The 13447-nt window shown below is 40.9% G+C and overlaps 2 protein-coding genes across 6 annotated transcripts in view; one reads left to right on the forward strand and one right to left on the reverse strand.

Annotated features, from left to right (window-relative positions):
• Window positions 1-12: 12 nt before the first annotated feature.
• On the forward strand, window positions 13-7915 carry NTMT1 (N-terminal Xaa-Pro-Lys N-methyltransferase 1). Of its 2 annotated transcripts, none has more exons than XM_085854068.1 (5): window positions 13-215; window positions 375-488; window positions 3531-3703; window positions 5926-6142; window positions 6792-7915. In XM_085854068.1, exons 1-5 carry the CDS (start codon window positions 143-145, stop codon window positions 7046-7048), a joined length of 834 nt encoding a protein of 277 aa, XP_085710194.1. In that variant the 5' UTR covers window positions 13-142; the 3' UTR covers window positions 7049-7915. The 2 variants fall into 2 exon arrangements, with proteins under 2 accessions (XP_085710194.1, XP_085710193.1); XM_085854067.1 differs by having other exon boundaries at window positions 16-215; window positions 5926-6178.
• Window positions 7916-9317: 1402 nt separating this feature from the next.
• The window catches only part of ZNHIT6 (zinc finger HIT-type containing 6), a 23264-nt gene continuing 19134 nt past the window's right edge, over window positions 9318-13447 (reverse strand). The window contains exons 7-10 of one of the 4 annotated variants that reach the window (XR_015051073.1): window positions 13268-13348; window positions 12818-12898; window positions 12417-12574; window positions 9318-9911 (exon numbers count right to left, since the gene is read on the reverse strand). Coding sequence is in view for 1 of the 4 variants with exons in the window: in XM_085854059.1 (XP_085710185.1) it covers window positions 9764-9911; window positions 12818-12898; window positions 13268-13348 (310 nt within the window). In the remaining 3 variants the exon portion in view is untranslated. Of the gene's footprint in view, window positions 9912-12416; window positions 12575-12817; window positions 12899-13267; window positions 13356-13447 lie in introns of those variants that run through there. The other 3 variants (XR_015051074.1, XM_085854059.1, XR_015051075.1) reach the window with 3 other exon arrangements.

Here is a 13447-nt window from a genome sequence, read left to right on the forward strand (position 1 = left end):
GGTAAGTGTTGCCCATACTGATGTGAATGAATGTGCTGAGGTTGAAAATACGATAATTTTTTTTCAGGGAGGACATGCCACTCACGTGTGTGCATCGTCACGTGGTCTTAACCGGGTGTTCGGATTTTTAAAAAAAAATTAAATGGACGATTTGTGTGATGCGGCACGAAAAAAAAACAACAAAAAAACAACAACAAAAAAAAAAACAACAAAAGGTGAGTTCACACCGTTTTCCCATCGGTCGATAGTTCTTTTTATCCCTTTTCTTCCTGTTAAACCAGCTCTTCCCGAACATTGTTTCATTCACGGTCGATGGTTGTTGTTGTTGTTGTTGTTTGTTGGTGTGTTTGGTCCCCCCCCTGCTCTATGTCAAGCGTGTAAGAACGTCGTAGTCCTGCACCTTGAAGTTGTCCAGGTGTGTCGAGTACCTATCTGCAACAACAGGCTGGACAGATTGCGGGAAACCTCCAAACCGACAACCTTCACAGGTAAACGTCAAAACCATTTCCAAAGAGTTGAACTTGATTCCTGATTTCGACTCTGAGAGATAAGCTACAATGAAGTAGACGTGTTTGGAGAACCGGGTTGTCTCTTCATCGTGGACGAGTCCTATAAATACGCGATTTGTGAGGCTTTGAGTGAAGGGACATCAGTTGATGTGGAATGTCTCACACCGAGTCACCATGTGGGACGTCTTGGACCTCTTGAGGGCTTGCAGAGATATCCCATAATGCCGTGCGCGCCGACATTTTGGTTCTGCTTGTGGTCATCTCTGTGGCAACCATAAGGATCAGTAGCTCCACCATCTGTCACGTTTACTTCGTTTAAGTATTCTGACTTTCTCCAATGGAAGGTTACGCTAATTCTTTAGTCTTGTTAGGTCTTCTTTGCTTTCGAGTCATTCCACCTCATATCACCGGAGGCCTCCCAGTTGACCCCCCTCAGATTTACTTTAAACTTTCATAAAACGGTTTTCAGGTATCAAAATGAATCTGCGTAAAATTTTAGGTCCGTAGATGCGGTCAACTCCCAGAGCCTGGTGTTGGCGCAGTGGTTAGGGCAGCGGCTTGGGATCCAAGAGGTCCTGAGTTCAAGCCCCGTTGGGCCACTGAATTAATACACCAGGGGGTTGACTCAGCCTGTCATCCTTCCGAGGTCAGCAAAATGAGTACCAGTATACTGGGCCGGTGTATACCCTGGTTAAAAGAGGTGTACCATATCACTGTGTCGTAAGACGTGACCAGGGTTGCGTCAGGAAGGGCGTCCGGCGTAAAACATGTGCCAAATCACTATGCGGATCATAATGGATGATCCGCTGTGGCGACCCCTAACGGGAGCAGCCGAAAGAAGAAGAAGAGATGCGGTCAACTCCGAGATATTGAGGGTTGAAAATGTGGTTGTGGTCCTATTTTTATGGTCGTTGCGAGCATCACAAAATGAACGGCTACTTTTAAACTCCCACAACTTTTTAAATATTAATGCTCGAGCCTTGAAATTTTCAGAGATTATTCTTCTATAACTGCTCTGTAAGAAACAAACATAAAACGGAGTATACCTCTTTTAATTTTAATGACCTGATCAGTTGAAATCCAGAAAAAAAATGTTGGTTTTGTATGAAGACCCAACTTTGAGACCCCATATATTTTTATTGACCCATCCCAGAAGCTTGAATTTTTTTCATGTAATAACTGTATGGTAGTAGTATTCAAATACATGTTTACTTTTCTTAATCAGTCATATATATATATATATAATACAGTCATGATCCCTCAAATATTGAAAATTTTCATTTTTCCCCTAAATTCGGGTGAGGATTGCAAATGTATGACAAGGTATACCACTTCAAATTGTTCACCATTGGAAAGAGCATAATCAAGTTTACAAAAGTGTCAAATATCAAAGTGGTATTATGTTTCTATCAATATTTAAAAAAAATATTTGAATAAATGATGTTCTGCCAGTGCTGTGCATGTTGTGTGTGCTATTTAATGAACAGTCCTTTTACATGTAGTACATATGTGTAGTACATGTATATACAATGTACATACATATCATCTGCTATTAGGATATCATGAACACAATACTTTGAAATTAGAATTTGTAATTCTTTGTTTCTCATTTGTAAATAGCAAGAGCTTCACTCATCTGGCTGGGGCTAAACATAGAACTCAGGAATAGTGTCTGATCTGCTGATGTCAGCAGTGTATATAGTTACATTCAAGGGAGGACATTTGTTGAGTTCCTTTGGTCCATGTGATGAAAGTTATTGATGCTCCCCTAATGTCAACTGGGAGGCAGTACAAGCTCGCACCTGACTTGGAAAAGCAGATCCAGTACCTATTCAAATCATTTACGTGAAATGTTTTATTACATTGTTATTGCAGTATGTGATATATTTTTGTATTATTAATTTGAATCATAGAACTAATCATTCATGATTACCATGGTGCCCACACCATGCATACACTTCATGTATTCATGACTGTGTTAACAACAGTTTAAAAAAAATAGAGAATATATTTAAAAAAAAATACACCACTTTGATATTTGACACTTTTGTAAACTTGAATATGCTCTTTCCAATGGTGAACAATTTGAAGTGGTATACCTTGTCATATATTTGCAATCCTCACCTGAATTTTGGGGAAAAATGAAAATTTTCATTATTTGAGGGATCATGACTGTATTATATATGACTGATTAAGAAAAGTAAACATGTATTTGAATACTACTACCATACAGTTATTACATGAAAAAAATTCAAGCTTCTGGGATGGGTCAATAAAAATATATGGGGTCTCAAAGTTGGGTCTTCATACAAAACCAACATTTTTTTCTGGATTTCAACTGATCAGGTCAAAATTTAATAGAGGTATACTCAGTTTTATGTTTGTTTCTTACAGAGCAGTTATAGAAGAATAATCTCTGAAAATTTCAAGGCTCGAGCATTAATATTTAAAAAGTTGTGGGAGTTTAAAAGTAGCCGTTCATTTTGTAATGCTCGCAACAACCATAAAAATAGGGCCACAACCACATTTGCAACCCTCAATATCTCGGCGTTGACCGCATCTATGGACCTAAAATTTTACGCAGCTTCATTTTGATACCTGGGAACTATTTTATGAAAGTTTAAAATAAATCTGAGAGGGTCAAATGGGAACATTTTCTTAAATTTGGTGATTTCAGATGGAATGACTTTCTCTTGATTGTTGAGCTTGCCAACCAATATGGCGCCCAAACACTGCATCATGGGTACTGAAGGCCCTCTATACACAAAAATCGTGGAAAAGTGAGGTGACGGAGCGTAAGAAGGGAACGTACTGACACAGTGAGACAGTTGGACACAACGAACAAGGAACGAAGGGGGAGGGGGTTCAGGTTAATGGGGGTAGAAAAGAATGTGGGTAGCGGTGGGGAATGACCTGAGATTGGTGGTGTACCATTTGCTTGAAGCCTTGGAAGGAATCGATATACGTCTTTGTGTTCCAAATGTGATGTAACAAAGCTTTTTCGATGATCTGTTTTTGTAGGGTGTTTTGTAATGACAGACAGCATTCTCGAAGACAATGTGGCTTTCTATTCGGATGGAGCGGCCTACTGGCGTGGCCGTCCAGCCACCGTGGACGCGATGCTCGGAGGATATGGACACATTTCTGGACTCGACGTTTGTGCTTCACGAAAATTCCTTTCTCAATTTTTAGGGGTGAGGAACACAGTGGGTATGGGAAGGAGGAATGATTTATGAGGTGTGCAGAGACGAGCATGATCGTGTGCAAAATTAAACATCCATAATGTGTGTAAATGCAGAGTATCAACACATTGAGAGTTGTGTTGTAAATAATAATGTATAGTTTACAATGGTGGCTTTATCTTCCTCTTACCCTCCCCTCCATGTGGTGGTGATGTTTAAATGTGCCACCTTCCATACTCACTGGCATTGTCTTTGTCTGGCCCTTGACTAACTTAGTTGTTTGGGTGCTTTTGGAGGTAGTATCCCTCATTACCTATACGTACATAGTCAAATCTGCCAAGCAATTCCTCGATTATACTAAAATATGTCCAGCTTTGACCACACTGGGTGATGGTGTCATTCGATGTAACTTCATTGTTGACTTCGATCCCGCTACAATTGGCGAAAGAAATGATGGAAAGCTTTATGAATTCTGGTTATGTCAAAACAAACAAGGGCATGCAGATTACAAACCTCATGGAGCTGCTTGCCTTTTGCCTAAAAACGTACTTTACATTTAACGTAAAAAGTGTACGAGCAAAGAAAAGGCACATCTATGGGATCACCACTATCGGGGATCATAGCGGAAGTTGTGCTGAAACAACTGGAATCGCTGGTATTTACTATCTTCTGACAAGGTTTTGGTTTTATTATGCTGATGTTGATGTTACTTTCATTATCATACAACGGGATATGATGAGCACTTTCAAAGAACGCCTCAACGCTGTCTTTCCCGACGTTCAATTTACAATGAAAGAAGCAGCAGCTCAATGACTGTCGTTTTTAGACGTTTTGGTTTCCAGGCAACCAATACCAGCCAGATTCTGTATTGTCGCAGTAACCATCCAATGGCTCGTAAATGAAGCTGCCTGCGAACACTTTTCTGACTGGTCAAAACACACTGCAGTAGTTCGGAAGCCAAAAAAAGAAGAAAGGAACTTTTTCTATGAAAGTTGTTCCATTCAAATGGTTACCCCAACAGTTTTGTGAACAAGTATATGTCGAGGGTAAACTACGAGTCGACACAACCCAAACCAAAGTTTTGGCATGCCCTTCCATAAGTGACTAATGTATCAGAAGCTACAGCTCACCTGTTACGGGCTGTTCGTCTTAAAGTTGACATCACACTTCGATCTGAGGCCACCTTTTAAATGTGGTGTAAATGATGATGATGATGATGATGATGCATCAATGGCGGTAAACTTCCGAAAAAAAAAAAGAAGAAGATTTTTTTTACAACCTTTAAAACTTTTATTCTACTTCAATTGAATTATATGCTTGACCATGAGAACAAAAATCACCTGGTTTCTACTTGGACAAAATATTATGTCTTCTCGACCAATCAAGTTTACCGCTCACGCTCTCAGCATTGGGAATATTGAGATTCAGACAAAATCGTAGCTCAGGAAATACAGATTGTGTTCAGAAACACAAAGCAAGAGTTGAAAAGACCCTTCCCATGTCCTTTTTCTCAAGATTCCATGGGGTAAGGTGTTCTATGAACGCTCTAGTTACCCCAAGCACGTGAAGCAAAAAACGGGGTTAAGCAATTGGTCCATGTCCATCTGTCTGTCTCATCAGTTTATGATCGAGGAACAGCAGATTTAAATTTCATGTTCTATTTTGAACACTGATAAGAACATGAATAGGAAGACAAGGCTTTCGTTTTACTGTACTTTGGCTCTGAATTTGTCCCGATCAGACATGCACAGAGAGGAGTGAGATATTCTCACTCTGTCTGTCTGCCTGGCAGTCATACAAAATTGAAAATCATTCCAAACAGGAAACTTACTTTTTGTTTTTTGTAAAGACATTATAAAGGACACAAACAACAAGCACGAAGAACTAATGTAACTTGTTGGACAGGGTGATGTAATAGATACTGTAATAGGTGGTGTATATGGTTGGGTATTCGGGACTGCTTCTGGATTACTTCAATGGCACTAAACTTTCGGATTTGTTTATTTATTTATTGAGCAATCGTAATCATTTTGTTAAAATTTAAGTAATACTGCAGGGTAAGGGTAAGGTGTTCTATGACCTCTCTCGTATCAGTTGTACTTGCACATTTCGGTGAGTTATCAAGGTTCGTATATTTTATGTGTGGTTGGAGTAGATTAGTGGCCTGAGCCTTTTATTAGGTCATTTCCTAACATGGTACTTGGATTGCATCCATGTCTTACTGTTTTTGGCAGGAAGGGCCTGGTAAGACTGGGCAAACCAGAGCTCTGGACTGTGGTTCGGGGATCGGGCGGATCACCAAGCGATTGCTGCTGCCTTTGTTTGATCGCGTCGATATGGTGGACGTCACCGAGACATTCCTGAAAAGGGCACCGGCTTACCTGGGTGCAGAGGCCCAGCGTGTTGACAACTACTACTGCAGTGGTCTGCAAGATTTTATCCCGATGCCAGGTCACTATGACCTAATTTGGATCCAATGGGTTATCGGTGGGTTTTTATACAAAGTTCAAGACTCATGAAAGAGCTGATGAGAGGTCAATACACTTATAGGGCAGAGGTAATCGAGCAAAAAAGGAGGAAGAGTGTCCATGTCATTAGTTTATGGGGAGGAAGGGGGTGAGGAGAGAAGTCAGCAATAATACACGAGGTCATGATGGGGAATTAGGGACAGCATGAGATTGTAGTTGGTCACCGTCTTAAATGGCGAGGGAAGAACATGATCGGACACACTTTGGGAGGCGATTTCCCCAGGATCGAAAATAAAAGGGGTCAAATAAGTTGAGGTGAGCAGCAAGTCGAGATTTGGGAAGGGTAACATTGTATGGGTACTAAAAGGAGTGCATGCGATCAAGTAGGGGATAAAACGGAGGACAATGGGAGAGACCAGATATGAGGCAGTGGAGGACAGTAAGATAGCCAACATGCCAGCATGCCAGCAGTGGGAGTAACGCAAACCCTTCCATCTGAACTCCCAAACACACCAATAATCCAAAGGCCATCAGTTTGCTCAAAATCATTCAACACTGATTGCTTTACTTCCACAATAATTGTAATTGCAATGACATCTTACAAACACTCAAAAATCATTTCCTCCCTCTAGGACACCTCACGGATGAACATCTAACCGAGTTTCTCAAGCGGAGTTGTGCAGCACTACGACCCGGGGGTCTAATTTGCATCAAAGACAACGTGGCACAGGAAGGAGTCATCTGGGATGGTGAGGACAGCAGTGTGTGCCGCAGCCTGGACCTGCTCTCCAGGATCGTGGAAGACGCTGGCATGACCATCTTGGAACAGAAGTGTCAGGATAACTTTCCCAAGGAGATCTATGCCGTGTGGATGATTGCCATGCGATGACTGCTGTCCTGACATTGATGAAGGAACAACTGCATTACCTCAAAGCTCAGCCCACACTTGAATCCAGAGAAGTTTTTTTTTATTGTGACGAGGTTCCAGCTCTCCCTGAAAGACCTTCAAGAGCAGATCACATTGGTTGTAGTGCTGCATGATTGGAATACACCACAATTGTCATGAATAAATGAGTAAACTCTCAAAACTCCGTTTTTGAGAGCATTTACATCAAAATAACTGGAAGAAGAGATTTCTCAGCCAGGGCATTTTCCCTTGTGTGGGTTGTCTTAAAGAATTTCAGAGTTGGTGTGTTTATATTGTCTGTTTTACATATGGATTTATAGGTCTGGCTTATTTTGAGCACCTCCGGTTTGTGATGGTCAACCAAGTATGTGCTCTAACTTGCACATACAGTACCGACCAAAATAAATATACAAGCATAGTGGAAAGAAGTACCTTTTTGTAGATCTTCTTTCATTTGTAGCAGATGGCTGTGGGTGGCAACATTTGCAAGGGGGTGCAGCTGTGCCGCTGATTCAGTGGCCCCTTTAGGTTAAACAGGAATTAATGTCCACCAACTAATGCCAGCAGATGGGATTCCCGTTTTAACTTCCATCTGATGGATCACGGACACATTGAATCGAGCTGCATGCAAAACACCAGAATGACAGTTTATAGCTGGATCGAGATTCGAACCAACCAAGCTAGACAACTCAGAGGTGAGTGTGCAGACCTTCGCTATCCAGCCAGTTTTTTTGTAGATAGCCACTATTGAACATTTTCTGTATTCAGTTTGTTTCTTCTGGTTTCTCTATGATGTAGTTCGGTTTCTCAGAGGTTCTGATTTGGCCCAGAGTTCTGCTTGCTAATTAATTTTTTTTTTTTTGCAGTTATCTTCCATTCCAAGTAGCTTCGAGATTTGGAAGTGCATTATTTAGCCACTTCAGAGATAGTTGAGCCACATAAATTACCTTGTGCTCACTTGGATGTCTGTGCACCTGTCGAGAGATTTCACACAAGACGGCTCGAAATAGGATTGGATACTTTATTTTGAGGAAAATCAGGGAGAGGCACAGCTTGATGTACAAAACGAAAGGAATTTGTCTTAAACTTTTGTTGCTAATATGTTGGTTTATTTATTGGACGTTAAACTGGGTGTCCTGTCTGCAGTCATTCGTTGTTGAACGTTAAAGATCTCATGATGCCCTTCACAACGAATAGGTGAGTTATCACCGGCACTGAATGAATTACAAATCCCTGCTTTAACCTACTGGAGGCACTGCATCAGCTCCACAGCCATACTCCCAGGAAATCATGCTCCCCCCCCAGCCATGAAAGAAGGTTTATATTTAACACAAATGGTGTTTCAATGTGTATGCCATGTCCACTCTTGGCAGAATATCATGTGACAACCAAATCACTTGTTAATCTCACAATGGTTGCATGTTACAAGTTTAATTCCTTTTTAAATCGCTAAGCTGCTTGATTTTTATTAACCATGTCAAGTTGTTTTTTTACAAATCAGCTCGAGTCGTTTGAGGTGGTTTGTAGATTTTAAATCATGCAATACGTCATCCACTGGGCAGCACTATTTTTAAACAAAGGCAAATGTACTCTACACTCTAGAGATGAGGATACAGATATTATAGTTAATTGTGTAGTTATTCTCATAAAAGGTTTACTAAAGAGGGTGCCGTGTATATTTTTCAACTTTAAAACCTTGTCCTCTGGTTTTGGTTTTGATTTGGATGTATCATACTCTTCACAGAGCGTTGGTGCTGCTGAAGCAGTTTCTTGGCAACGGTAAGTCTTTGGTACGACTCGGCCACGGTTCAAACCATTGACCTCCCAGACTCAGAGTGGACACTTCAACCATAAGACGACCAAGTCTGGTTTTTGTCTTACGTGAAATTATGAGGCTTTCGTCTTTTGACACCCCAGTGATACATTTAGTCCATTCAATGTTTAATCTCCTTGACCATTCAAAGACCATTTCCACTTCTCCATATTACACCCTAGTGACCTTCATTGACTGTGTGAACACTATTGCAATGAACACCCTTGAAGGGAGAATTATGCAGGCCTCATTAAGACACCCTTTGGATTTTGATGCTGTCCCCTTAAGATTACACATCGCCCAAATCGGGCTTTCAGATGAAGCCAACGCACTTCCTGTGCGTGGCATCCTCACCACACATGCCCAGCTACAGGGTGGCAGGAGAACCTTTTCCAAAATGATGTTGAGATGAAAAAAATGACTCGTCACTCAATCTACCAAAGTCCAATAAGCATTATACTTTATAGTAAAGACAATGCATGAGTGATTAGTTGTCCAAAAAGCACAGGTGGTACCCAAAAAGCAGTTAAGACTTTACATTCGAGATGAAGGTTGGTATCAAGATTTGCCAGTGTTCACATCATCATTTGTTTTTTAAATCCCTTTAAGTTTGTGATAAACAATTTTTTTTTTTTTAAGTTTTTGTGAAAAAATCTGGCACAATGATGGTGAATATCACAGAATAACAATTATACATTAAATGGTTGTCGGAAGGTCGGCATTATGCAAAACTTCTTCTCAGATGGTTTCCCTGTTTTGTACAAACATTGTATCATTCTTTATTAATTTTTCATTGTATCATTTGTAACAGGCAAATTGTATCATTCTTTATTAACAAACTCCACCAGAGTATTCAGGATCCTCTGTGCAAAAAGAAATATAAATCACGATGTACACAAAGCTGCTGGAAGCTCCAGGAGATGGTACGTGTGTGCAGAACTTGGCAGGACCACGTGGACGGTGGGATATTCGAAGATCGTTTTTCTTGCCAAATTCTGCACGATGGTTTTGTCCATCTCCAGGTTGTAATACCTGCAACAGAATTTGAGATGATAGGCAGCCATTCCACATCACATCGTGCATCTTCACATCACCCGGTAATTACCACCGCCAATGGAGGTTATGTTTTCACCCGTCTGTGACCAGGATAACTCGAAACATTATGGACAGATTCAGACGAAAGTTGGTGGACAGGTTTGGTGCATGACAAGGACGAATTGATTAGATTTTTTATGAAGATCTGGATAACGGAATTATTTTGTGATGCTTCACAATTGAGAGATAGGGCCAAAAACGAGAAATAGCCCATCATCTCAATGGTGTCGATGGCTTATGACAAAAAAAAAAAACTTGGCGAAGGAGATGGGTAGATGACGAGAACAAACCGATAAGATTGCGGTTGAGGTCCGGATGCAGATCCAGCCTAGCAATGGGATACAAAACGTAAACTGTCGGCTTGGCGGAGGTATGCGCTCCACTGAGTGCTGTTCTAGTTACCCTCACCCAAGAAGAGGATATTGCATTTGGGTCCTTTGTCTGTCTGTCTGTTTGTCTGCACAGAACTTCAATGGTTTTCTCCACAACCACTTGTCGGATTGATTCAAAATTTTCACCATAGGAGCAGGACAACTCATGTATTTTATTGATGATTATGACGTCATAGGTCACGTGGTGGTCTCACAGGAGACATTGCAGCCATGTTGGAAAAACTTTGGACCTCTATTTCAAACTGCCGAAAGTAAAAAACTGAAACTTGGCACAGGGTAAGTACTCCTCATGGGGAATGTGTGATTTTTTAATGACGTCACAAGTGCCTTCGTTTGATGTCATAATTGCATATCAGTGATCTGATTGCACATCTGATCAGTGAAAAATTTTGAGGGTCATCTCAGGGTAAAATGGTCAACACAAAAAAAAAAAAGATGACATCGATTACGTGATTAGACAGCCATATTTTTATTTTTTTAACCTTTCAAAAAAATCTCTGAAGTGGCTGAACAGATTGAGGCGAAACTTTACGCGTATGATCACCTATCCATGAGGAACAAAAGGTTCGCACAAATGATGTCATCGGTCACATGGTTTGGCAGCCATCTTGGATTTACCCTGAAACCTTAAAAAGAACATCTCCAGAATGGCTGGCCAAATCGAGGGGAACTTCACACAAATGTTGCTTAAGCCCTGGGGATACCAGGGTATTCATAAATAATTGGTGTCACAAGGTCTGGTAGCAATATTTGATTGAGCGCAAATCTTTAAAAAATTATTTCTCTTGAACTGCTTCATTGAAGTGAAACTTCAAAATTATGATCTTGTAGTGGTGGGGAAATATAGGTTTTCAATTTCAATCTGATCAGACGCATGGTCTGGCAGGGAGAATTATTTATTTATTTTTTGATCTGGGTTCTTTTTTTTTTTGAATAAGGCTCACTTGGCTGTGCCTGGATGTGTTTGAAAGTAAAGGAGTAGCAGCTGAAATGTGAATCCTATCCAGGTTCCTCCTGATGACTTCATCTTTGTTTTTTCCTTGTTTGGGTTCTTTCTGATTACTCCAATACAGGAGTGTAATATTTGGTCTTCCATTTGATTTGAATTGAATTTATTTTAATCCCATTCTAAATTAAATTGAATAATAATAAACGTCACGGGTCAGGGTCAACTGCCCGATCAAAGCGGCACATCTTGGTACCCGGTCAGCAATGCCAGCAGTTATAAAGTGGCAGTTCTCTTATTCATTATGTAACACACCAGCACACAAACCAAGTCCTGGCGAAGGTCTGCAATCTCTGATTGCTCTTTTTATTGTCCGTCTGATTTCGTTTTAAGTATGATGTGGATAAAAACTTACCATATGCGTTGGGCTGGCTGGATAGCTGAGAAGTACACACACTCTCCTCTCAGCTGTCTAGCCTGAGTTTGAATCTCAGACCAGCTATAAACTCATAACAGCAGGGTTTCATTATCCCAGGCATCACATCACAGGCAGGGTGATTCATCAATGTGTGCTGTCCCTTGGATGGAGATTAAATCGGGGTCCCATCTTGCAGTATTAGTTGGTGGAGGTTAAAGATCCTGTCTTGTTCTTTTCAAAGAATATTGTTGGTAGCCTGAACAAATTACAAATTCCTGCCCAAGCTCACAGGAGACATTGCATCACCGGCACAGCCAAGCCCTCGGCCAATGACCTTAACCCGCGGCCTTGTACTGCATAGAAAGAAGACCGAATGGGTTGAATGACCTATTCCGTTTTACATATCCTTTTGTGAAATCACAATGCTTCACAAATTTTTAAAGTAAACTTCACAACTTGTGAATCGTCGTGATTGAAGCCAAATAATACAAAAACTCCGATTTTGGCGAGATGAACAAGCAGCACCTCTTCAGTTTCCAAGACTGTATTAAAACCTAATTCTGCACCCGTTCCCACAAGGATTGGTGACCTGCTTTATGCTCTCACTCCTCTCCTAATATCACTGTTATAACTAAAACACCATACAAAGGCTGGCTCGCAGGATAGCCTAAAGTCTGTGCACTTGCCTTTCAGTTGTCGAGCTTGGATTTGAATCTCAACCCAGCTATAAACCGTCACCATGGTGTTTCGCATGCAGGATGATGTAGCCCATCTATCGGGTGGACGTTATGCTGGGTGTCCGTTTTGCTAAGATTGCTTGGTGCCTTGGTGGACGTTAAAGATCCTACGGTATAGTTGGAGAAAAGTAGAGGGCGAGTTATCGCGGGCACCCTGAGCAAATTCCTGTTTGTGAATGGACAGGGGCACTGTATCAGCAACACAGCTGTGCCTCAACGATGATGCAATCCGAAGGTGGAAGTCAGAATTTAATTGCAGCCGAACATGCATTCCCTAACAGCCCCCTCCAAAAAAGAAAATTACAACATTGAAATATTGCACTGCAGAAATCAATCCAACACTTACTTACCTTAGGTTGTCTGCCCTTTGACCTTCAACCTTCATAAACAGCTGCACGCTCGATGAATCAGTAGCACAGTACACCTTTAACCTGTAAATGAGAACTGAAGTGGTCGATTGACACTTAATTCTCCACATTAGGCCACAGTGTCAATGGTCTTTCGGTGAAGAAAATCTACACTTGTGGGAGAGCCAGGTGACGGACGATGGAAGGGTAATATACTAACAGCGGGGTGATGGAGAAAACCAGACACAAACAAGCAGGTGGATAGTAACCTGCAGGTAAGAGCTATTGCGGTCAAGACTAAATCTCAACCATTAGCAAACATTTCAACAAGATTAGCGCTTTAATATCGGTGACCATGATTAATGAACAAAAGTGTTAATTTCTGCTTGTTAATTATGGTCACCTTTGTTGCGGGCAGTAACAATTTCAAGAAGCACACAAAACGTCCGTTACCTCTGCTTCACAATGGGGTCGGCAATCTTCGGGTCAATGTATTCGGTTAATATGGATCGCAGTGTCTGATCTTCTGGAATTCTGAAGACTCAAAGAATCAAGAAAAGGGAAGATATAGTAAATAAGCTTGGTTTATAAATCTTCATGAAAAGCAAGCATTTTATACAGTATTTATTTTAC

This window comes from Eptatretus burgeri, chromosome 14 (genome assembly GCF_056783735.1).
Source record: "Eptatretus burgeri isolate ZD-2024b chromosome 14, Ebu_testis_v1, whole genome shotgun sequence".
Classification (NCBI taxonomy): domain Eukaryota; kingdom Metazoa; phylum Chordata; class Myxini; order Myxiniformes; family Myxinidae; genus Eptatretus; species Eptatretus burgeri.

Bases quoted from the DNA above. Each gene is read 5' to 3' on its own strand.
- NTMT1 (XM_085854067.1), top strand. From the start codon at position 143: ATGGACGATTTGTGTGATGCGGCACGAAAAAAAAACAACAAAAAAACA. The intron at 3,704-5,925 runs GTGAGGAACACA...TGTTTTTGGCAG, and splicing joins TCCTTTCTCAATTTTTAGGG to GAAGGGCCTGGTAAGACTGG. The intron at 6,179-6,791 runs GTGGGTTTTTAT...TCCTCCCTCTAG, and splicing joins TTGGATCCAATGGGTTATCG to GACACCTCACGGATGAACAT.